This window comes from Argopecten irradians, chromosome 2 (genome assembly GCF_041381155.1).
Source record: "Argopecten irradians isolate NY chromosome 2, Ai_NY, whole genome shotgun sequence".
NCBI classification, from domain to species: Eukaryota; Metazoa; Mollusca; class Bivalvia; order Pectinida; family Pectinidae; genus Argopecten; species Argopecten irradians.
In genome coordinates this window covers 20,662,758-20,687,434 of record NC_091135.1, presented here as the reverse complement: position 1 = coordinate 20,687,434, position 24,677 = coordinate 20,662,758, and the positions used below count along the sequence as shown (strand labels likewise).

At 35.5% G+C, this 24,677-nt stretch overlaps 1 protein-coding gene across 1 annotated transcript; it reads left to right on the top strand.

The window, feature by feature from the left end:
* The first annotated feature begins 1,153 nt into the window (after window positions 1–1,153).
* Window positions 1,154–23,347, top strand: LOC138316498 (neuronal acetylcholine receptor subunit alpha-10-like). The gene is made up of 9 exons (XM_069258190.1): window positions 1,154–1,214; window positions 6,218–6,363; window positions 12,929–12,973; window positions 16,306–16,415; window positions 17,008–17,546; window positions 21,576–21,769; window positions 22,350–22,489; window positions 22,703–22,823; window positions 22,952–23,347. Exons 1-9 carry the CDS (start codon window positions 1,154–1,156, stop codon window positions 23,345–23,347), a joined length of 1,752 nt encoding a protein of 583 aa, XP_069114291.1.
* Window positions 23,348–24,677: the final 1,330 nt, after the last annotated feature.

Genomic DNA, 24,677 nt, shown 5'->3' with positions numbered 1-24,677 from the left:
AAGCGGAAATGAGAAAGCATCTGAAGGAAGCGAGAACGAGAGCGTGGGGAACAAATGAAAACTTTGGTATTCGGTATAGTCACGAGTGTTACTAGGAGTGAATTTTATCTCGAATCAGTTATCATCATCTACTACTAATTATGTACGAGTGTGCTACTGGACAGGTGTAAAAGTACCAGCTTAGTGGCCGTTTGTGTGTCCTCGTACTCGCTGCCTAATGAAAAGTATATTTTATCAGTTAGGTACATTGTCACGTAGTGGAATCCTTAATGAAACAAGTGTCTCTTTGACACAAGATTACCATTAAGACAGGATTCTAATAGTCATCAACATTCATTCAAATCGTTAAGACTTCCTTCGTTTCATGATGGTTTGCAAACCAAACCAACGCATCCTTCGTTCCATGAACATCCACCTGATTTTGATATCCCTGATTCAATATCCTGGATAGCTGGTGTGAAAAGGAAACACCAGTTTAACACCAAACGGATACAGAAGAAACCATATGGCTTCCAAAGTAGTTTGTCTATGTGTAATTGAACAATTCATGTAATTTGAATCAAGACAATTCGAAATGTGTTTCAATATTTTTCCGAATAGAAGAATTTTATATTTGTCGTTTCATAAAATGAGCATGGATTTTTTTTTAACCCAAAAAACTACATTTTTTTCTCTTCTCATATATCATTCTGTCATTATCGTAATATTTTGATCACAAAATGCGAATGAAAACGATTGCTTAGTATGATTGAATCTCTCTGTTTCTTTATTGAAGTAGATCCACATTTTTAATCATCAGAAAGGATTATATAAATGCATATTGGGGCAGCAAACAGGAACACAACACTGGACTCACCTGGACAGGCTTTATCAACAATCTTAATTTTACGATCTATTCCACTTTTTTTCTAAGTTAGTCAATTTTTTCCGAAATTTTATGGATGTTTTTTAACGTGGCTGTTACACATCATCAAGTTGTCGTTCGTCAGTCACGTGATTATAACTTGGCTCCCATGGCAACGTAAGTGATCGAGTATAGTGTCTTGTGGTTCAGTGACCGTCATTGCCTGTCAATTTACCATTCTACCAAGAGAAATGGTCGGCGATGTCACTGTTCTGGCTAGAACTATGACTTTCGAGGTGTTTTATCAAGATGTCTTCTCCTGATGGTCCGTCGCCACGTGACGTATCCTCGTCCAGATGTGGCGTTAGAGGTCTGTAAGGCTGTTCTGTCTGGCTAAAGGTGATAAATCTCTGTTCAGCGATGCGTGTCATCAATAACATTCCCAACAATGGCCTGCTACCAAATACCAGTTTCGAGTAGTCTAACAATATACTGGTTTACGTATAATATTGGATAAATTTCAAACTCTGTATGTATACATTATTTTTTTCTGATTTTCATATTAAGGATGTATTCTTCTGAGGTTTCAGTCCCGTTGAAGTCTCATTTCGAAAAAGGTCAAAGAAGTTATGAGATTTTCAAATACAATTTATCAATATCTGTAGCAAGTTGCCAGTTGCAAATTTTGTCAAAAAATTACAGTTCTAACTTTAGCAGATTTTTTATATGGGGATTTTAAGAAATAGCCCATTTGGCGGCCATTTTGAAATTGTGTCTTTTTTGGCTTTGAGTAGAGCAAAAGTTTTACCATTTTTTACTGAAATTGGTTTTACTTAAATCATCACTGCACCAGCATTTTTAGCTGTATCGAGCTAATTTTTGCTGTAAATCTTTACTTGGTTCGTGGTAATTAAAATATTGAGCATTAATGTGTGAAATGATTCACTTTTTTATTTTTACATTTAATGATAATTTGAGCACTTTTATTTTTTACTCTAAAATACTGAAAAATAATAAATATCCAAGTGGGGCAAAAAAGTTAAGCACACGGACCCCCCATTTTTCTGCCTGATTTTGAAAGAACAACCCTTTCCCTATTGATATGCAAAATATAAACAAAAGTTTAATTCCAGAACTTTTTCTATAAAGGGTTAGATATGGCAAAAATGGCTGAAAATGGTGCATTTTGTAGCTCAAAATTAAGGGGTAGGGTAGCATATGTTGTTATTCTGAGAAAAAAAAATATTAGTCTTATTAATCAAAACTGGTATATCTTAAAAGAAGACTACTGGAAAATAAATTCTACAAACATTAATACATGTCAAACAACTCATTAGGAAATTATGGCTTTAATCTGTTGTGTATATGGTCAAAACGGCAAAATTCCCATAAAATCCAATATTTTGTCAACTAGGTATCTTTGAGTGACAGTAGCTCAAAACCGAGCACACGGACATATGTTTTTTCTTTCATTTTCTTTCATGGTATGAACTCCTCTTTCCAAAAATCAAAAATTATGAGAAAAAAAGTTTAATACAAGAAAATTTTGACTTCTCGGAGGAGTACATCCTTAAATGAAAATGGATATGTCAAGAATCTATTTCTAGTCATGATTGATACAAAACTTTAAACATTTATATAACATTTTTCATATCTTTCAAAACGAAAACTCGATAATCTTACATAGAGGTCTTCATATATTTTATTTATCAAACATTAAACTGGGCCTTTTTCTGTAACAATGTAACCACAACACTGAAATATGACTCCAGTATTGTAGACATATATACACGCACCACACACGTTACCAGAGAATTAGCAATTTGACCTTGAAAGACATTGCGAGACAATTCTTTGCGGCCATGAACAAAGACAATCGTCGATTTTATGTTAAGATTGGGGATGGGGTGAAATCTAGTTTAATTATAAAAGAGAGCTCTTTATCAAGACACTTCATAAATCTGTCGATAATCTGCGTTTTTGCACAATTATTAAGAACCAGAGTTTTATCTGATAATTCAAATGTCGCTACATTTCTTCGTATTTTGTAGAATAGTCCTTGAAGTCATCTCAACAAACGTTTATGATTAGTTACATCATGATTTGCTGTATTAGTTTTATTTCGCTTTTTTGTAAATGACAATTTTTAACACGAAGCAAAATGCAGAAGAAACAGGTTTATTGAATAAAAACTTCACCAGCAATCTTTCAAACATTTGTCTCTTTCCATAAATGGATCCTCATTTATATTAATTAAACCGCAAACAATTTCTTTAAAATAATTATCGCCGTGATAAATGAAACCGAGGTGACATAAAATGAACGTCGCTAAATGATATAATCCATTGGCTGTTATAAACAAACACTGGCGCCATTGGGAAGCCACACCATCATCGATATAACTCTTAAGGATATATAAAGCAACATTAGGTGAAGCACTTCGTAAGTTACGATTCTAAGATGTTATGATTCTACTATCGACATCAATTTGACCAATATCGCCATTGCTCCTTATAAAATATCAGATGACTGTTAGTGTCGGTATGTTTATCGTATGATCCTAAGTTCTGATAATTAATTGAATTGTCATTCAGTGTAACTCTTGTTGTCTTCATGGATGGTGTAAAATTTGACTCAAGTAAATTTCTGTATTTCAGTTTTGATAATCGATGTTCTGCGTGCATCGGTATAAAGTATTTTTTATATAATTACGAAATGCATCAATAATAATTATAGACAAAAAAATCTCCTTTACATAAATAACAAGCTTGGTTAACTGAATCTAGAGCATAAACCTTGAAAGGTTCTGGTTTTATAAAAGCAGAAACGTTGATTATTGTTTCACCTTGGAATACAAATAGCAACAGTTTCATTTCCACACGTTCTAATTGTCCATAATTAGCATGGAGTGCCGATTTATTATTGATACCATTATGTGGTGCCATCGGTTTGAGTGGGTGGTATCGCTTATTGAATTGCTGACATGTGATACCACCAGTTGAAAACCAAAATCAGTGATGTCATGGTTTGCGTTAGTTTATTTTAAGCTTAACGTCCTATTAACAGCTAGGGTCATTAATTGACGGTCTCTCATGTGTGTAATATGAATGTTTGTATAGACTTAAAGACACAGTACAACATACTCTACCCGGTCACATTGTACTGACAAGGAGTAAACCATTTGTTCCACTCCCGATGTGCTGGGTGCTAAGCAGGGCAGACTCTTCCACTTTTAAAGACTATGATGTTTTTCGGTCAGAACCCTGAACATTATCACAATGGCGAGCGCTCAACTGAAGGCGAAAAGTGGGACGTTCCCGAGGGAGACGTTAGGTAGAAGAAGAAAGTCAGTTACGAAGAAGATAAAAGATAATGTTCTATTTAGTCGCCTTTTACCACCATGCAATGTAGCAGTTACAGTTATAACGCCGACTTTATACGATTGTACGTGGTTTTTGCATTGATATGTTCCTTAGATAGATTAGATATGAACTGTTCTCCTGATGATGGAGGTATGAGTTTTGTCACCGTGCACCCAGCCAAAATGTGTAAACTGTTAGTTCAACTGTACTACAGTGCCCGGGTTAGGCTATATCATGTGACACATACATAAGGATTCATTACAGTTCCATCATCTTATAACCTCACAAAATACGTCTGGCCTGTATAAAGTAGCGATAACTACTGCCAGTTCCCCGATGACAGACGCGATTTCTTATAAACGTTGACACTAGGATGTATCACGGAAATCGAATTTCATCTCCACTTTCATGAATTGTCGATTACCGTAACCCCATCACAACTGTAATTATCCATTTATTCTAACAGCGGATTAATTATCATTCGGGCTTGCTTGAATTTTATTCTAAACACGTATGACTTATGACTTTAAACGATTAAATTGCCACGTCTAAGTTTAAAACAATAAATAAGAAATCAGTGATTGGTTTCCGTTCTTTGCAAATTGATAAAATGAAATTATTCGGTTGCAGTGCACGTATGTGATAAACGTCATTAGCTTCACACGAGATTTCTTCTTATACTTGATCAACCTATAAGTGAAATGTTTGAGAACAGGGACGACTAATTCACCCCTTGTCAGTATAATGTCACCTGGTGGAGTGTGTTGTTCGGTATCTTCAGCGACATGCTTCGGTGAGATAGTACTATAAAAAGGGTCCCATTATTGGAATGGAACACGACACTATTAACATGCAGCCACCCATACAAACATTTACACACCGCAACAAACTGATTTTTTATAATATATTTCTCTATTCAAAGGACAATAGGTATATAAAATTGCGATAGAATAATAAAAGTGCTAGAGAATGATAATCTTCAGGTATTTCTGCACAATCTGATTTGTGTCAAGGACATATTTATCAATTATTGTTTCATACTGACGATGCGGATGCGGGTATAAACTGCCATGTTAGGTAACATAAAGTTTGCAGACAAGTAATAAAAAAAACTTCATATTCTCCAAAAGAGATTTTAACCTTGCATTTCATGAGGGTTAGTTCTATCATTCGTCATGTTTTAATTTTTTATCATTTTCTACTAAATTGCCCATACGTTGGCGTTAAAGATAAATCTACATAATCGACGTAGCTAGTACCTAGCAGTAAATATTTAGATAACTAAGGGTTTGTCCCCGTCTGTTCGTCCGTCCGTCTGTACGTTTGTCTGTCTGTCTGTCTTTCTATGCATGCAACACTTACTGAAAGCTTGTTTACAAAACGGTTGGCCGACTACTTCTCCTTAACTGCAGGAGGGATTTCAACGAAACTTGATGGCAATAATTCTGATACATTGTAGATGTGTGTAATTTATATCGGAACATGATACCTCCACCATTTTAGAGGTACATGTATGTCCTTTGTTGCAAAACGGTTATCTGACTACTTCTAAACTACATGAAGGGTTTAAACGGAACCTTGTTGATCATATCCTTATAAAGTATAGATGTACGTAATTGATATCGGAACAAGGCACCTCCGCCTATTTTAGAATTATACCCCATCGATACAAAAATGATAGAACAGCTATTACTTTCAATTACTGGATGTATTTCAATTATACTAAGCGGCAACAATCCTATACAATATGTATAAATGTGCATAATCTATATCTGACCAAGATATGCTCATCTTTTGTAGGGTGATGTCCCTTAATTACAAAAGGGAAAGTGTTGTTCTAGTTCAATACGTATCCATGTGTAACTGATGCAAAGAGATTTAAATTCAATTATATTAACTTTGTCAAAAGTGGACTTGAACCAAAACCATGATATTAAGTTATCATTATGTCTGGGCAACCATTAGGCTTTCATTTAAAATAGTTCTATGTGTGTTTTCCGTTTTGTTACAGTTCTGTATACCCATGCTGACGTGAACGAATACCGACTGGTGAACAAGTTACTAGGAACATACGACAAACGGATTCGTCCCTCACTTAATGCTTCTCAAGCCCTCAACGTGACATTCGGGCTCGCCCTCTCTCAGATCATTGATGTGGTGAGTACGTTCGTATTATTTATTCATTATTTGATCTTGTCTAGAAAACTTCGAGGATGGCCATATTTGGGATCCTGGCGTATACTTACATCTAACACAGATAGATACAACTTAACTTTTGATGCCCATTTTATTATGTATTCGTTCATTATCATGTCAAAGGTTTATCATTTTTGTAAAATGTGATATTGAAATCATCCATCACAATCGTTTCACTTATCATCACAACCTTACAACTCTAAACAGCCTTGCAAATCGAAACAACCTTACAAATCAGAGCGTAAAAATATTGATATTCCGTCTGTATTGAAAAGTCGCTAAAGTAAAAATTTCAATTAAACTAGGTTACTATCAAGAGTTATGCTTGATAACGGTTAAACAAATATGAAAATATTATATCATACATAGATTTCGACGTTTAAGTCGAGACATTATTACAATGGCACGACAAAGCCCTTTCTATTCAGGATGTATCAATAACAACTGCCATAATATCATTAAAAATAAACCAGCAACGCAAATCAGTTCATGAATTTATGAAATCAATAGCCTTGTTTTTATTTGGTCTGATTATTTCCTTTATTAAACAGTATCTAATTTTGAGTATGTTGGAAAGTAAATACATACACCATTTCAAAGAGATTCAACAACATAAATACATACACCATTTCAAGGAGATTCAACACGAAAATACCACAGACTCCCAAAAGACACCGATATATACATACACCCAACACTTTTCATGCAGGGGAGGCCGTCCTTCAAATTGAATGTCCATAGCTCTTCAGAGGACTTTAAACCTTAACAATTGTAACAATCAATGTCAAATAAATTACTTGTTCAGCTTAAATGTGATACGTCTTCCCTGATCGTAGAAGAGTGACGCTGAGTGTGAGGATTTCATCACGTCACACCGGGTTGTCGTTTTTTGCATAAACCGCATCCATGCTTCATCCGAATTACGACTCTTGTTTCGGCCAGTGTCACAGTGCTTGAATAATATATTATTAAACTCCCAAGGCACATCAATCCTACATATATTTGTCGACGATTTGAAAATTCCCATCCATCAAATGATCTTTAAGTCTACTATCAGTAGTATACATATGAAGGCTAGAGCCTAAACACATATGAAAGCGATGAGCCTCCTCAGCGCGATTTCCTTTATCTAAAGCATTGCCGATAGCAGAACATATTGGGAAATAGGTTAATATAAGGCTAATGTGAACGATGATGGTCTCTGTTTTAACTCATATTAATATATGTTTAATTAAAATTATTGTTTCTTTGAAATACTTTATTCAACATGAAGAAATGAGTATAGTCAATTTATTTGACGAGGATTTTGTTATATATCTTCCTTGACATCCTTTACTTTGAAGACAAGACTGTGGTATGATTTTGTTATATATCTTCCTTGACATCCTTTACTTTGAAGACTGTGGTATGTTCGTGTTGTGTCTCCTTGAGATGGTGGAACTTTGTCCATTTTCAAGTGTGATCTCACTGATTAACACAGTTAGTAACAGAATAGCACATCACATACGATCCCATGGGAGGCTGTCCTTACATGACCCCGGCTGTTAATAGGACGTTAATTAATCAAACAAGTAAATCCATAATACTGATGAATATGCATTCCGTTGTCCTTTTCTGCTGATATTTATACAGGTGAAAATACGCAATTGTTTTACTTGGATACCAGATCCCAGTTGTTCAAAGCATGATTAGCTTAATCACATGATAAGTAAAATTTTCATTTCTCATTTTCTGGAAAATTTGTGATTATATCTTCACTAAACTCAGCAAGTAAGTAGAGAATACAGCCCTTAAGTTTCTCGTCAAATTTTGTAAAATTTGTAATACCAGAAATTACTTTATCTTGATTTGAAAATTATTGTTACACTGTGATTAGCCTGATCAACTTTTGAACAACTGGGCCCAGAAGATGAAATGGTTTAAAAATGTAAAAGGACAAACACGTGTAGCAGGAACAAATATCGTTCATAACTATAAATAATTACAACTATGATGATAAACCATTTTCACGACTTCAAATAACTAATCTGAGAAGCCATTCAAGTGCTGATTGTTTCTTGTTTTGTGCAGTCTTGGAGCTACTTTGTACTAGTAATAGTTCAGAATTAAAAGACAGATGAGCTGAAGATATGTGTAGGCAGAGATGGAGAGATAAATAATGCGTAATAAACAGACAGAGTGTTGATACAACGATAAAAAAACAAAGAAGAAAAAGAAAGAATTGAAGGGATATAAAGAGCTATACACAGAGATAAAAGTATATTTCACAAATTCATTAGGACAGACAAGAAAAGAAAAAGTCGGACGGGCGATAAAAAAATTCTTAATTCGCTGTCTAGTGAGGTACATCATTTTAAATGGAGAAACAAATTTCACTTTTAATTTTCTTTCGTCGACAAAAAATGTATGCAAGGGGGGGAGTTTTTTTGTTTAGATCATATGTTCTATTTAGTGTCACGTTTCTCGATATTTATCCTACAAGCACCTTTAACCTAGTACGAACAGATTAGTTGGTTCGTTGTTCCTTTTACGTCCTATTGACAGCCATGGTCATCTAAGAGCGTGTGTGTTTTGGGAGACTGCAGTATATCTTTGTTGTGTCTTCTTGAAAAGTGAAACTCTTGCCCTTTTATGGTGTTATTTCACTGAAGCATGCCACCGCAGACATCAAGCATTTAAACAACACACCTTATCCTGACAACTGGCGAACCAGTCGTCCCACTCCCAAAGAATGGCTTCTAAAACAGTCTATAGCACTGTAACAAATTTAATAACCGGCAAGGACCGGTGAAATAACACAATAAAACATTGTGTCACGTGTCCATATTGATTTAGTTGTTCTAATAACATGGACGGATAACCTTGAAGTAAGATAAATATGGTTCTGTCGTTATATGTTGCTATTGTAAACAAAACCAAGGTCGGACTGATGTCTGAAGGTAACTTATCTACATAGTATTATGTGATGCTCACACGTAATAGGTTTCTTGTAAACAGACAAAACACAAATATTACATCCCGAAATTATCAAGAGGCATTACAGCTCTCATCTTTTGTCTACTTGGTGACTAAATATTTCTCCATATCTCTTTTTACATGGCCTAAATATGCTTCGTTTTGCCCTTGCCTGTCCTACACAGACAGACCATAAAAATGGCAGTTACTGCTCTTCCTTGGCGCTTAGCTAAATGGCAGCGGAACAAAATTTGAGGGACGCCTCTGAAACAATTGATACTAATAGTAACACGTTGCCAACCCATTGTATTTGCTCAGATTAACAATATGGGTTACCCTATACCCCATATCTTTCGAAGATCAAAATACCCTGTTTTTCAGATTCAACAAAACCTTTTTTTTTTCCTAATATGTTGTAGCTTAAAAAAAACAAATGATGATGTTTCTAAAACTAGAAGTCGGGTGGCTTGAATTTTGTCCCTTACAGTATTTGTTATTTTTCAGCATTTTGTGTTAAAATTCAAAATACTTAAGCTATTCATCAATGTAAAAAATAATTAAAAATAAAAAAAAATAAAAAAAAAATTGGTTACAATTTTACAATTAATGCAATCACAGTGAATCTTTCGAAGATTTACAGCAGAAATGAAAGATTGATAGAACTAAAATGTCGTCGCATTGGCAATTTTAAGTGAAATTTTATAGATCTAGTAAAAAAAGTGAAATTTCGTAAGATGCACATATTTACAAAATGGTCGCCAAATCTTATATTAAATGTAATCTTTTGTCACAATTTTTTCTTAACTCTCAAAACCTCACCTGAAAGAAAATAACCTTAAGGCGGATTTTTGTGGTAATTCAATCTTTTTAGAATCAATTTTAAAGCACCCTGTGGTGTCACTTATTGGAGTGTAAGATTAAGTTGGATTATGGTTATCAGTAGGCTAGTGCACATCAACAGACTGGGTTATATATAGGAATATGGTTTACTCTCCCAGGAAGGGGCTACAAACCTAATCACACTTGTCAATTTATAGTTTTGGTGTTATTTTTGGAAACATTCATTATGTACCTTTCTCGGTTACATCCAATTATCGTTACCTAATATAGTTTTTTTCTACTAGGGATCTTGAATAAACTTAACAGTGATTCCATTCTATTAATCCTCTAAGAAGTTAATCTGGTTGTCTTGGACTATTGTTAATAAGCTTTAGGATTCGTCATGAAGAGTAAGATTCTCGGATCCCCGACCTCCGCATTAGTGGACCAGACTATTACTCTAAATGGGAAAGGCCTGATCCGTCACATATTGTTAGAGAAGGGAAGCAATGACCTCTGGGCATAGCTGGCCTGTGTAGGTCGGTCATGGTCCGGTCGTCTAATGGCGATTCCTGTCACATAGCCCATCTGTTTTCTAAGTGTGGTTTAGGTATCAGCTGCTGGAGGTAGGGCATAATGTCTTCGGGGATGGAATGGTATATACACCTCGTTATGTATCCTAGTTTTTGTAATTGTTTGATGTAAGAGCAACTTCGGTCAGTCATTTTTATCGTTTTATGTTTGTGAGAAAATCATTTGATCAATTCCTTTTTGCTCTAAAAATAACTATTCAAATAAATAATCATATTAATTTTGAGTAGAAAATCTTGAGAAATCGAAAATAACATCAAATGCGGCGTGAATATTCAAAAGTATTGAAAATCCATATGATTTGAATCCGTAAATAAATAAATCAATATGGTTTGGTTGAGGTATCCTTGGTTGACAATATAAGCCACGTACATTTATAACGGAAAGCTCTGACAAGCTAAGACCAGTATCTGACAATATAACCAGTTTGCAACCTATAATTGTACCTGCTGCCTTATTGCATGATCGTAAAAGGCGACCTGATTTAGGATCTTATCTTTCCTTTCTTCCTTCCCTACTTTATGCTTCCGAACGCCTCCCTTGGCAACACCTCACTTGTGAAGTACGCTATGCAACACCTCACTTGTGAAGTACGCTATGGGTTCTGTCCCCTATACAAGAAGACACAACACGAATATACCAGCCTCCCAAAAAACGTTCCCGCACTATATACACGCTACACACTGCATACATGGGAGGCCGTCCTTACATTACCCTGGCTGTTAATGGGACGTTAACTTATCAAGCAAACAACCGATAATTTCCTTTATTATACCTCAAGTGAGAACCCTGCATTCTGATTGGTCGAGAGATATTTGGTATTTTACACTATCACACGGCAGGTAACATTAGAACAATAGGAAACAATAGACACGTTCGTAGCAACCCCCTAGCAACGGGTGATAGTGTATTTTTGACAGTGCAAAATATTAACCGCCCGAAAAAGATGCGCACTCGTTTCTTTTTTCGACGCCATCTTTGTTTTTTTAAGCGATGCTTCAAAATTTATCTGGATCTATTTAGTAATAGTTTTGCATAATTAGTCTGTTTATTGATTTTTTTAAAAATTAAGGACGGAGCTTTCGTTTACGCCTTTTCGCTTACCGTCCAAGTGCTATATTTTGGTTTATATGAACCCGTCGGTGATTAGGTGAACGGAAGACATGCGATTTCAAGCGTCTTCTTGACGTTGCTAATGTTGTAAACAGACGACGGGACGAAACCAAAATTCATTGAGATTAAAAAAAACGTTAAGATTTTAACAAACACAGGAGACATGACAACAAGAATTTTCACTACATGCTTATTGTGAGTATTCTTTTTCATAATGCAGTGATAGTTAGTGCTACTGAGTAGAAGCTGGTATGCTATTCTACTGCCGACGGTGACTGTTCGACTTTTGCTAAAATCAGTAAAAATGTTTCAATAGATTGCAAACACTTGAAAACTAGTTTTGTTTCTAGACTTTCGGTATAATAAAATAAATACTACTTGCATTAGAGGGTGACAGTGCCTAGTGTCACCCCTCGGAATATCACTGTCACCCGAAGCGAAGCCTGACAGTGATATCCTCGGGGTGACACTAGGCACTGTCACCCTCTAATGCAGGTAGTATTTATATAGTATTTTTGTATCTAAAGGGTGGGGGGAGTACAAAGAGTAAAAGTAAAAGAAAATGGCTATGCGTAGTAGATGATATAAAATCAGACAAGTTGTATGTTACTTTTGAAATTTACAGCACTGTAGATTTATTACACGTCTTTCCGTGTCTTTGACAATATGATTTATATGTGACTGAAATGAGGTACCTCATGTAACCCAACAAATATTCTACATGACTATGTACGAGAGATTAATTCAATAGCATGCTTTAATTAGACAGCACTATACAAAAGGAAAGAGACACAAATATACCACAATCTTCTTAATATACATGTCTCTAACACCATCACATTCATAGAGGGGAGGTCATCCTGAATTGCCTGATGCTATGATTATTTTTCTTAATTAACCTTAAACCAAAGCTTCATATTATAGCAAGTTTCAATAATGATCCTGAGCATATGTTAATTCCCGGGTGGATAGCTTGTTGGATTATTTTTAATTATTCTCGTTTTAATACATATTTTGGGTTAACCACTATAAACATTACATTTTTCAGGACGAAAAGAACCAGATATTAACAACAAACTGCTGGTTAAATCAGGTAAGTGAAGCTAATTAATGCTTTGTTCCTGTTGATAGTGAATTTTACTGTATAATTACTCTCTTTTGCTTTTTCCTTCAAGGGCAGCCATACGTAATAAATGTCTTTCGTTTATAAACATCTCTACACAAGAAGACACAACACGAACATACCACAGTCTCCCAAAACACGTACCTCGCACTTCACAAACGCTACACACTGCATACATGGGAGGCCGTCCTTACATGACCCTGGTTGTTAATAGGACGTTAAAATAATCAAACAAACAAACAAATCTTTGGTGATTTTTCTTTCATTTTGCTTTGACCCGTTAGCGCATGGATTTACAAAACTGCAATTTTCACCACTAACGCCTCAGCTCAGTGGCGTTGACGCCGTGCTAGTTGCCAGATATAACAGAATGATTTTTTATCTGAGTATGGTAGATTTGGTTATTAAATCTAACCTCCTAAGACGTTATAGTGATTCAAAGACCTCGTCCAATGTTTGCTTGCAGTGTGTTAATGTCTGTAAAAGGCTGTGGTATATTCACCAAGCAAGGCTGTTATTACCACCAATGACCCATGCTGTTAATAGAAAACAAACTGAAGAAAATTAGAAACATGAACATGTTGAACTTATGTTCATGGACGTGCGAACAAAAATAGGACGACTTTGATTCTATTTGATTTCTATTTTCAAAAAGCGTGTGGCGTTTACATAAAAAAGCTGCGAAGATTGTTTCGGCACGTCTGTTTCAGTCTTCCATATAAAACTTGATTTCCAACTCTTATCAGTATATTATATTCAAATAAATCCGATATACTAGATAAAGACATGACTACATCAAGCCGAATTTGCACTTTCAACCAGAACCATGTTTTGATCAAGATTTAGTGTCTAATCATCCATCGTAGGATGATAGGTTACGTAAGAACAAAGCAGAAATCCTGTTTGAAGTGAAGATAGAGAAATATACTATTGACCTCTGAGGTGTGTTTCGCTGAGCTTGTATATCCCACTGGATCTGGGTCGTCGTGATATAGCTGTTATTTTCAAAATTAAGCGCAAATGCGACAACCAAATCCAAAATTGTTTGACAAAACCATGTCCATTACAACACAAGTATAGAGGGAACTTGTTTTTCTATTACAAATTATAGGCCAGCATGGGATTCAGAATAGAGTTGTCTGACACGGTGAAGGGTGTTTCATCAACCAGAGACTCTTGTAAAGGTCGTCAATGTTCCTAAACCGCTGGAGACCTCCGAAATTGCCATGTACCAAATCGAACTAACAAGTCTCATTTTTGCTCCGCACATAATCAATACCCATCTGATATTACACTATACCGACAAAGGCCTGTTTTTTCATACAAACTATTATTCAGAAGGTTCGAAATGTCAATTAACGTAAAACCAAAGATTGATTAATTACCCCAATATAGAAATTAAGTTTGATTAAGAGTCTGGATTAAAGAGTTATTTTTCCTCTCTGGGTCTGACAAAGACGATCCATCATTGCTATATCGGAGGAATCAGTTCATGTTTTGGCAGTGCGAACAGACTTATCGTATCAGTATGGACAAACCCTTTTCATGACATTTCCAATAACACGTGATTAAAAACCAGCCCGAGTCGTTTTATAGTTGTATATGAACTACATCCTAAATTTTCGTGTTTTGGTTTGCAAATTATAGAACTTTGGATATATCATACCTCTTGATGCGTCCAATGATGACAAAATAAATATGAGGTAGTCTTAATTTAGGCCAGCAAGCATTTGTCATTGAAATATTGTTTGGTATGTCCAACCAGTTATTAAGTGTTTATAACGGTAAACATTTGGGCCTATTCTTTTATTGGTAAGTGAATATTCATTCGCTGGTAACTGTGTACATAGCTGATTGTGGAACAGATTTTCTACATCCTTCAAATGATACCACATTCATAGGCCAGACACAACTCACGAGACAGATTTGGTACATCCTTTAACGTTTCACTGTTCGTGATCAACCGTTATCAATTCGGTGCTGAAGCAGTTTTAGTTTCCAAGTATCGTTAGACCTGACATTTGTAGTCGTAATAATTCACAGTTACACGTGCATTTTAATGTTGTTAATTAAAACTCACAATGGTGTCTCACATCATACTTGATTAACACCCTCTGATTCAAATCTCGTACAGAAGGTTTTATTGTTGCTGAGAATTTGGAGTCATATTAATTAAAATCCTATGATATAAACAGCTTGATACGTTTGCTTCAAAAGTGAACAATAGATTGACAATTTATTTGTGAATTATTTTAGAGTCAAAATATCCATGATCTTTAACTTTGCGAACATCGTTTAATTCATTCTTAGTTATGTAAGATAAAAAGAAAGTGAAGAAAATTTCATCAGTAGTACAAAAGCATTATTTGTCTTCATATGAACGTTTCAACAAAAATACTCTAATGCTAGGATCATTAAAATACCGATAAGTATTCCAAATCGAGAAAAAAAAAGATTTGCATAAAAAAGTCTAGCACTAATGTTTAGCAATATCAGGATTTTTGAGGCCGCGGTGGCCGAGTGGTTAAGATATAAAGACATATTACCACAAGCCCTCCACCACTGGGATGCGGGTTCGAATTAAAAACATTAAAACATTTGTGTGATAAATAGTGAAATATAAAAAGTCTTGAATTCACTGGACTGGTCAACAGCAATCACACGATCAGAACACGGTAGTTATATAACAAAATGCAATTTGCTATCACTGTTGTTTCATGAAGAGCAGCAAATAAAACACTTTCCCGAGGGAAAGTGAAGGGCATCGGTGATGTGATCAAGATCTCCGTGAGGCTTTTGAAGCGTTGATCATGACAAAAAGGAAACCTTGGCGAAAACTGTAAATGCCAAGCGTTCGCATATCAAGCAAAATCCCACAAGTGCATGCGTGTCAACCAGGCAGTGTCAAAATATGCAGAAAAGGATTTAAAAACTCACGTATCTGCGGCTTACGATTTCTGTTATGAAAAAAAGATTTTACAACAGGTTTTTCTTAAAACTAATGTACAACAAAAAATGCCTCTTCAATGAATTAAACAATTATCAATAGCAATTACAATAAAATCATATAAGATGATACAAAATTATATTTCATATATATATAGGAATAAGTACACCGATAGAACGTCAAGGAAAGCAACATTTAAGACAGATAAGAGCTTGAGCCAAACTTCCCATGGCTGGAATCGTCGAAGAAGCAGAAAACTCCTATTCTTGTGGAACATGTCTCTTGTGTCTTTGTTTTCAAGAATATTTCATTTATATAAACCATCTTATTAATTACATTCTACCTTCGTTTCCAGATGTGGATAGACTATAGTCTAAGGTGGAATCCGGACGAGTACGGAGGTATCAAAGTGGCTCGGATACCGTACGACAGCGTGTGGCGGCCCGATATATTCCTCTACAACAAGTAAGTGGCTACTTAGATGCTTTTATATACTATATATCATTGAAGATATAGATACATTTCTATTGAATAATTTCTTTCTGTATCGTTTTCATGAAAATAGCGTCAAAATGGGTACACCGAATGGGATTTATCAAAGCGCTCAGTGTATAATAACACGGAGTTAGACTACCCATACCTACAATATAAATCATTCAGCAAGTATGAAAGCAATAGCGAAAAATAAATTGCTTCACAAAGTTATATGTTAAACCTCTTTCTTCATATTTGTGTAGTTTTGCACAATGTTATAAGCACATTGCGTACAAAGATACCTGTAGGCCTTCTTTAACAAAACCTGGTTTGTTCAGAAACCCATTTGATACTTTTTTGTCGTGTAAAAGTTGTGTTTGTTTAATGGAAGAATATAAAGTGAGTCATTACGTTGAATTCCAACAGATGGCACTAGAGAATGAATTACGAAATCTTAGCAACAAAATTATGATATCATAAAATATAATACAATTGAAAAGTAAATGGATAACATATGTAATGTAAGAGAGATATGAAAATACCGACTGTATTTTGATAGGATGTTTTATTTGTTTGTTTACAGTGCCGACGTATCGACCTACTTCTCGTCTATCAGTTCCAACATTATCGTCACTAATGACGGCAATATCACGTGGTTATCCATGGTCATATTCAAGAGCTCCTGTTCCATCAATGTCCGATATTTCCCCTTTGATGAACAAAACTGTTCCATGCAGTTCGCGTCTTGGACCTACGACGGATTCCAGGTGAACCTCGTTCTAGTAACGCATGAAGGGGACATTTCAAACTACATTCAGAACAGTGAATGGGATTTACAAAGGCTCTATGTTTCTCGTAAAGTCGTGTATTATTCATGTTGTACCGAACCCTATCCGGATATTACATTTTATATTCATATCCGGCGTCGCCCCTTGTTTTACATATTTAACATGGTAATGCCGTGTATTTTGATAACCCTAGTGGCATTGTTAGGGTTTTACGTGCCCTCAGACTCCGGGGAGAAGGTTACCATGGGGATCACCACCCTTCTGTCCATGACTGTCTTCATGATGTTAGTAGCGGAGAATATGCCTCCCACTTCAAACGTGCTGCCATTACTAGGTAGGTACTGAATGTTTCCTTCCAACTTTTGACATACATCTAGCTGTTATTAGACTTAACTCAAACCGTCAAATAAATCAAACATTGTATTTAGTATATTCCATCTCTTTGTTTACCAATCGGTTTTGACACAATGCCTGATGATGGCGTCCTATGCTCTAGCCAAGTTTTTTAAGACTATACATTCGCCACTAGTGCAGTAGGGCTTGTAATTCATTCAGGTTTTGAAATTCAGATTTTGAATAGGATGATCGAGTTAAGTAGTGGTTTCGCCGATTTGATCCCATAGTTGAAAGACGGAGTTCTTTTCTGGTAAGGCGGCATGCCAAGGAATGACAAAATAAGTCGACCATACTGTAGTTTATCTTGTACACCACGGACAGTACAACGTGGTCTGGTATTGTCACCCAAGCATACAGGAAGCACGATTATAGTTTGATTGTCAAAATAATCATCCATGGCGATCCTTGACTTCGTCTCTGAAATTTGCATCCGTCAAGATGCCATCAAGATCTGCATTTCCGGATTGCAGCCGTTGGAGGAGAAGCTGAGGCAACAACTGACCCAGCGCAAAATGCTGTGGTGGCGACAACAATTCATATCCTTCCTATCTCTTCCTGAACGTTGACGCTCATTTAGAAAGCCAGTAATACGATTTTGTGTAGTAAACGCTTAATGATTAAGTTTTGTTCGCCGAAGTGGTTACCTTGGTTTCGGACTCCATTTGCTGTTCCTTATACCAGTAATTTGCCATTTTTAGTCTTCAGATAACTTTCGTCTTGCCTTTTTCCTTTGACTCGTGTTAAACCACACTGGGGATGTCATAAGGCATATGTGGTATGTTCCAGGTGCATGTATACAGCGTGCACTATTGAAAAATATAGAGTCTAGTAACATAATCGGTCCTACAACAATTTATATCATGCACACCTTTAATCCTGTTTGTTGCTTTAAAGTTAAACTGCGATGCTTCATTCGCATGGAAAATAAAATGGTTTGTTCAGTTCCGTTAAAATTACATATGGCTATATATAATTGGGCGCTTAGGAAAGAATCAGACACGATGTGACAACAACAACATTCAAAATGGATCACGTGATTGCCAAAACCAGGAAGAAATTGGTTCCAATGGATTTGTTTTGATGTATATATTTTCGTGCAAAATTTATATTGATCGGTTTCAAAGCCAAACGTGCACTAGTCTTAGTTTTTCCTGGCGTGATTTATTCCAGTTCGTCCCTGAATGCGCCATAGGCATTTGGTATTTGAAAAACAAAATGTCAAATGGTGCACTAGAAACTTTTTCTGCTTAGTTTTTATCTACTAGATAGTGGTGAAATAAATATATTCTAGGACCATCACTAGAACGACTGGTTCGTATAAATACACTAGGTGAGGTGACCTACTCTGTGTCTTTAACAGTATGATTCAGTGAGTGATCACTGTAGGTAACACAGGTCCAACTATCACAAATAGACACAACACTATTACCGTCATCGATTACAACACACAAAGTATGAACATTTTCTAGAAATATTTGGCTGTAGATAGCACCAAAGAAGGTCTCTCGGTACAACTATTTGTCTCGAAAAAAAAATCTAGAAAATGAATGTTGTTTATGAAGTCAGTTTTAAGACAATATGTTATCATAAGATAAGATTTTTGATAATTTTCCGATGAAGTGATTCCTGTTTTAGAATCACTGGATACATCTAAAGTTAATTACTATCTTAATATCGAATCCATATCGTATTGCCTTCAGAACGTGACCTTTTTCGCAGCACGTGTACATCAATAGCTCGCTAGTGTTGATTACAGAGTGGCCTTCAAACACTCCGTGATTCTGGAACTGTGTATAGCACCAAGGAGATCAGATAATCTTTTGTTACTTTATGTGTAAATCAAGTTTTAATCAATCACGTGTTTTAATTCAATTGATAGTTGCACTAAAGTTTCTTGTTAACTAACGCAAATTTATTGTACCAAAAGTATTACTTAAGTCTTGTATACTACTTAAAGACAAAGAAATGAATTGGTATAAATTCCTTTTAACAGCCAAGGTCATTTGAGGATGCGCCAGGTATGTTGGTGGGGGAATGTTGGATTAAATGGAGAAAACAACACCGACAATAGTCAGTACCTGGCAAATGCCCAACATTGGAGTCGAACTCGCAACCCAGAGGCGGAGGGCTTGCTGTCAGTCATATATTTAAACATAAGTATATGTCATATAAATTTAAAAGACAAAATCATTATGGGTACCATTCGGCCTGCGAGGCACCCAAGAAATTGTAAAATATTTCTAAGAATGTAAATACGGATAAAAAGAACAATATCGAACAAAACAATTCCATTCCCATTCCGGTGCTTATCGTCCCCGCCAAAGGAAACTTAGTGAAGATCTTTAAGAATTGTAATCACTCTGTCTGTACAAACTTACCAAGTAAAAACAATATTTCATATTTACACCAACGGTTAATTATTATCTGCGTATCATAGAAAATGAGCAGTCACTAGTTACTTGTCAGAAAGTCCAAAGTCTACTGAAAACAGTTCCTAAATCTGTTCCTGAAATTCCGCAAGTCAAATCTGGGTGAAGAACATAAAAGACACTCAATATGTGATACGGACCCAGTCGACACATTGAGAGACATCTTGCTACATGTTGCATAGGGAAATCAAGCCTTTTTTTAAGACCGAGCTAGTGAAGGTTAAATCAGGAGAAATAAAACGGAGCATTATCTTGTAATTAAGTTAGTCAACGATTGATGTCGACTTTACCATGCCACTCCTCCGTTAATCTGACGATAACCCAAACGTCGATTAAGTGCTCAAATGACTTTTAGTGTCGACCTTGATGTCCGTCAACTGGTTGGATCATTGAATTCACTCTTCTAACCACTTCTAATCTACTTTACTGCTATGAAATATACTGAATTAACCGTAATAATGAATGCTTCACCTAGGCTCATCCGTGATATGAACAAGTATTGAAACGTCACTGCTTTGTGTAAGAAAATTTTATTCAAATTAATGACGTTTACCTCACAAAAAAATGACGTAGCAATGAACAGATACCTAAACGTGTAAGGGAAATCTCGATAAAACGATGTTTCGTTCTTTTAGTATTGTAATTATACGTATATTATTATTCATTCCTAAACGCGTAAATCATTATGTTTTTGTAAACAAAAACATGCGACTTCAATATGTTTAGCGGGTCACTTTAATTAGTGTAAAAATCAAAAACTTCAGTGCAAATTTACAACGTTATTTGGATATAAAACAACGATTACTGTTTATTAATTTGTAAAAATATATAGGGCCAATATCATCTTGTTTTGTGTAAGTATGGTGCTGCATTGTCTTAACGTTAAACTCTCAGAACATTCGAATGGAAAAATGGCATATCGATACAGATCGTAAAGGGTGTGATATTTTAATTTCTTGCATTTCTCTTTTATTTGAAAATTTCTTTCCTGTGTTCAATGGATTTGACAGATTTTCTTTCAGCTCACAGTAATGTAAAGTAATTTCTTTGTTTATTTTCAAAACTCCCAGCACGCATGTAATTGCCTGCTCTAACCCTAACACAAATAGTGTTTCCTGAATCATTCGTTGAAAAAAACAAATGTCAAACTTCAAGAAGTGATTTCATTCAAAAAGAGACATGCAACCGCATGAATATTAAGGAATCTGTAGGGAAAAAGAACAGAAAAATCGACAATAATGCATAAGATTAAGAGGGGATATAATGCCAGCTCAGTGAATATAGGAACGCTGGTGTAGCTAAAATAAATACATTGTTTCTATATTTGGTGTTACATTACATTTCTTGTAATCTCTACACATCATTATAACGGGTTGAATCGTTTTATTCCATGAAGTAATCCCATTAAGCACAATTCACAAGGTGAAACTGTCTGTGTTTATCATCTTATACATTTTGTTATGTCAGATTGTGTGATCTAATATCTATCGTTACCCATATCGTAAAAAATCTTGAATCGTTTTCTGTATATGTTTCAGGTATTTACTATGGTATCACAATATTCATTGTATCCACGGCCACCGGTATGACTGTCCTAACGCTGAACATACACCACAAGGGCCATCGAGGACGGGAGGTACCCAAAACCATGAAGAAGATATTTTTCGGGGTGTTCGCAAAACTAATGTGCATGCGCCTGGAGTACAATGATGTGGACAAAAAAGGGAAAATCGTAAGTACTGTCGAATGTTATAAAGAAGCTGATGGGTTCATATGTAACAGTTTATTAAGTTATGTTTAGTTAAAGGAATAAAGTGTACCAAATTGTGGAGTAATTTGGGTTTGGGGCAACGAGGTTGAAATGTACAGTAATTAAAACATGAAATCTGAAATAAAAATTTATACTAAATTACACAACATGATATTTAAAGCATTGATACAAACAAATAGAGTAAAACAAATCAGTAAAGTCTAAAAAGATGCCGTTGTATGTATATATTTGACGATAATAAAAAAAACAAAAATAAACTATTGCTTGAATTATCAAATGTTATCAACTGTTTAAACACTTCAAAAGGAGATGCTTTACTTTGTTATAATCAACAGCGGAAAATGCACGATGAGATGGACGAGTCGTTAATGCGTCTAATACTTTGGGTTTACTCTACATTGGGAACATTGGTAAAGATGTTCAGCATTTTACAAGATGTCCTCCGTCCTTTGGTCACGAGATCGATGACTATGTAGCCATTCTCTATGAACTAACATTGTTTTGTATATAATTTGTAAAGTTTGAGTTATCTCCCTTTCAGTTTACTCCCTCAGATTACCCTGGTAACGGCGTCGGTACGTCATATATACCTTATAAGATGACCAGTGAACCGGATCATACCAGGCCACCGTATCGACTGACCACTGAGCCTCCGGACATGACCATTCACTCATCTAACAGGTATGATTGTTTTCTGATAAACATGGCTTTTATCTAAATTACCATTTTGTACTAAAGTCAGAAAAAATGTGTTTATTATTTTAATAATCTTTGCAAGCAACCTGGGTATAGTGTATGCATTCTACAAATATTCATATATATTTTACATAAATCAGGAACGATATACTCTTCTGTAAGGCGTTTAGAACTATACAAGGACTCTTATATCCACAGGATGTCAACCGACCCGCCAGAACTGTTCAGACACAAGTGTTGTCTGAACAATGAGCCTGACCAAGGCACCAGACAGACATACAGACTGCCACAGGACCCGGATATCCACCACCCTCTTCTGGTCTGTTTATTATAAATCGCTTCAAATTCGCCTAAACCGGTATTTCAATAATTATCATTTACTTTTAGATGCAACTTTCATGTCAATAGTGACTTTTCATATAATATATGAACACTGTTTCGTTGTAGGGTTATCATGGATTATCTGAGCAGACGACAAATAGAAAAGCTGATTCACAAAGAGATTCCAAGCAGTGTAACGGTACCATTCCAAGCGCACCTCCTATACCCCCGTTACCGACGAGGTTACCTGCTCCTTCCGCGCAATGTAGTCCCTCCAGACAAACTGCTTCCACCACGATAGAATCTTTTGAGACTCATTTCCACAAAGTCTTACAAAAAGTGTACCAGACAATCGAAACTAATGAAATGCGGCTTGTTACGCAAGACCGGAAGGACGTCATCAAGATGGAATGGCAGCAAGTGGCGCAGGTAGTTGATCGAATACTTTTGTCAGCGTTCGTGCTCGCGACGCTTGTCATAACATGCGCTGTTATGTTTCAAAAACCACCACCTCCAGAATAAAAGGCGATGAAATAGTCAGTAGGGTTGGTATAATGCTCTGTTAAACCCGGAGCGTGTTTCGCCTTTTGAGTTGAGGAGTGCTTAATGAGTGAGAAAACAATCTCCTCTATCAACGAGAATGTAATTCTTAGAATTGACACTTATGAACTATGACTAGTTTTAGTCATTTTTGTCAAATTTCAAAATAACACGAATTACCGAAAGTTGAATTCATTCAGCAATAACTACTGTTAATAGAATGAATATTGGAATGCACTTCGAATGTGCAAAGTCAGACACATGCCGATAAAGAAGTACGCTTTGTTCGGAAATGGACACATTGGAAGGGAATACTCCATGGCTGTCTAAAGAACATGAGATTAATATGTGAAAACGTTGCATCCAAGCTTGAAGAACGTTGTAAGAAAATATCTGGATTAATTAAATAAAACTTCAGTGCAACATAATTATGCTGAGCGATATGTGAAGACCTCTGAACGACTATGCGTGAGATGCTATAACTGATTGTTATAGAACAGTAACAATTATCGCCAAAATTACATTGATTAAATCGACGAACTTTGTCTCGTATTTTTATGGAATCAATAAATGTTCATGATGTTTGACTTCTTTCCTATGGTCAACGAAATATCATCATAAAAGTCTCTTTAAGCTCTGCAGTTTAGTTCGAGACAAAACTTTTTAACTGTACATTGTCTAATTGTATATAATATTCAGATTTTAATGCCTATCAAATGAAGAGCACCAATATCAGTTGTCGATGTATATACATGTATGCCATATGAATCACAAATTTGTGTGTAGACTCATACTGGCCTTTTTAACCATATGAATGACCCTTGGACCATTTCCAACTTTTAATGAATTTTCCTCCAAATTCAGTTTATTTACATACATCTCATAGCACACATCTGGGCTTATTGCTCACAATATCATATAGTATTTACTGTGTCATAGGCGGAAACAGACCATCCTTATTTCTGGTAAAATTGGATACTTGGAGATTAGACAAGAACACTCGGTCATAAACTGTCGTTGTTATATATATATATTGTGTTAGCATCATTTTTATAGGATCATTTAACGGGATACATTTAATACTACAACATTGTCTAACACAGTACAATTACAATATAATTTGTAAGATCATTGGAATCTCGAAATGATTAAACATGTCTAAGTGAATGTTGAGCGTCAGGTTTGTTTGAGCGTAAACAAATGAATTTTATTTCACGGCGGATGAAGCAATATAGCATATATATGAGAAAATTTTAGTGTCTGCCTAGTTCTGTAGATATTAAATTAAAGTTTCTAATGCTCTTTCATCATC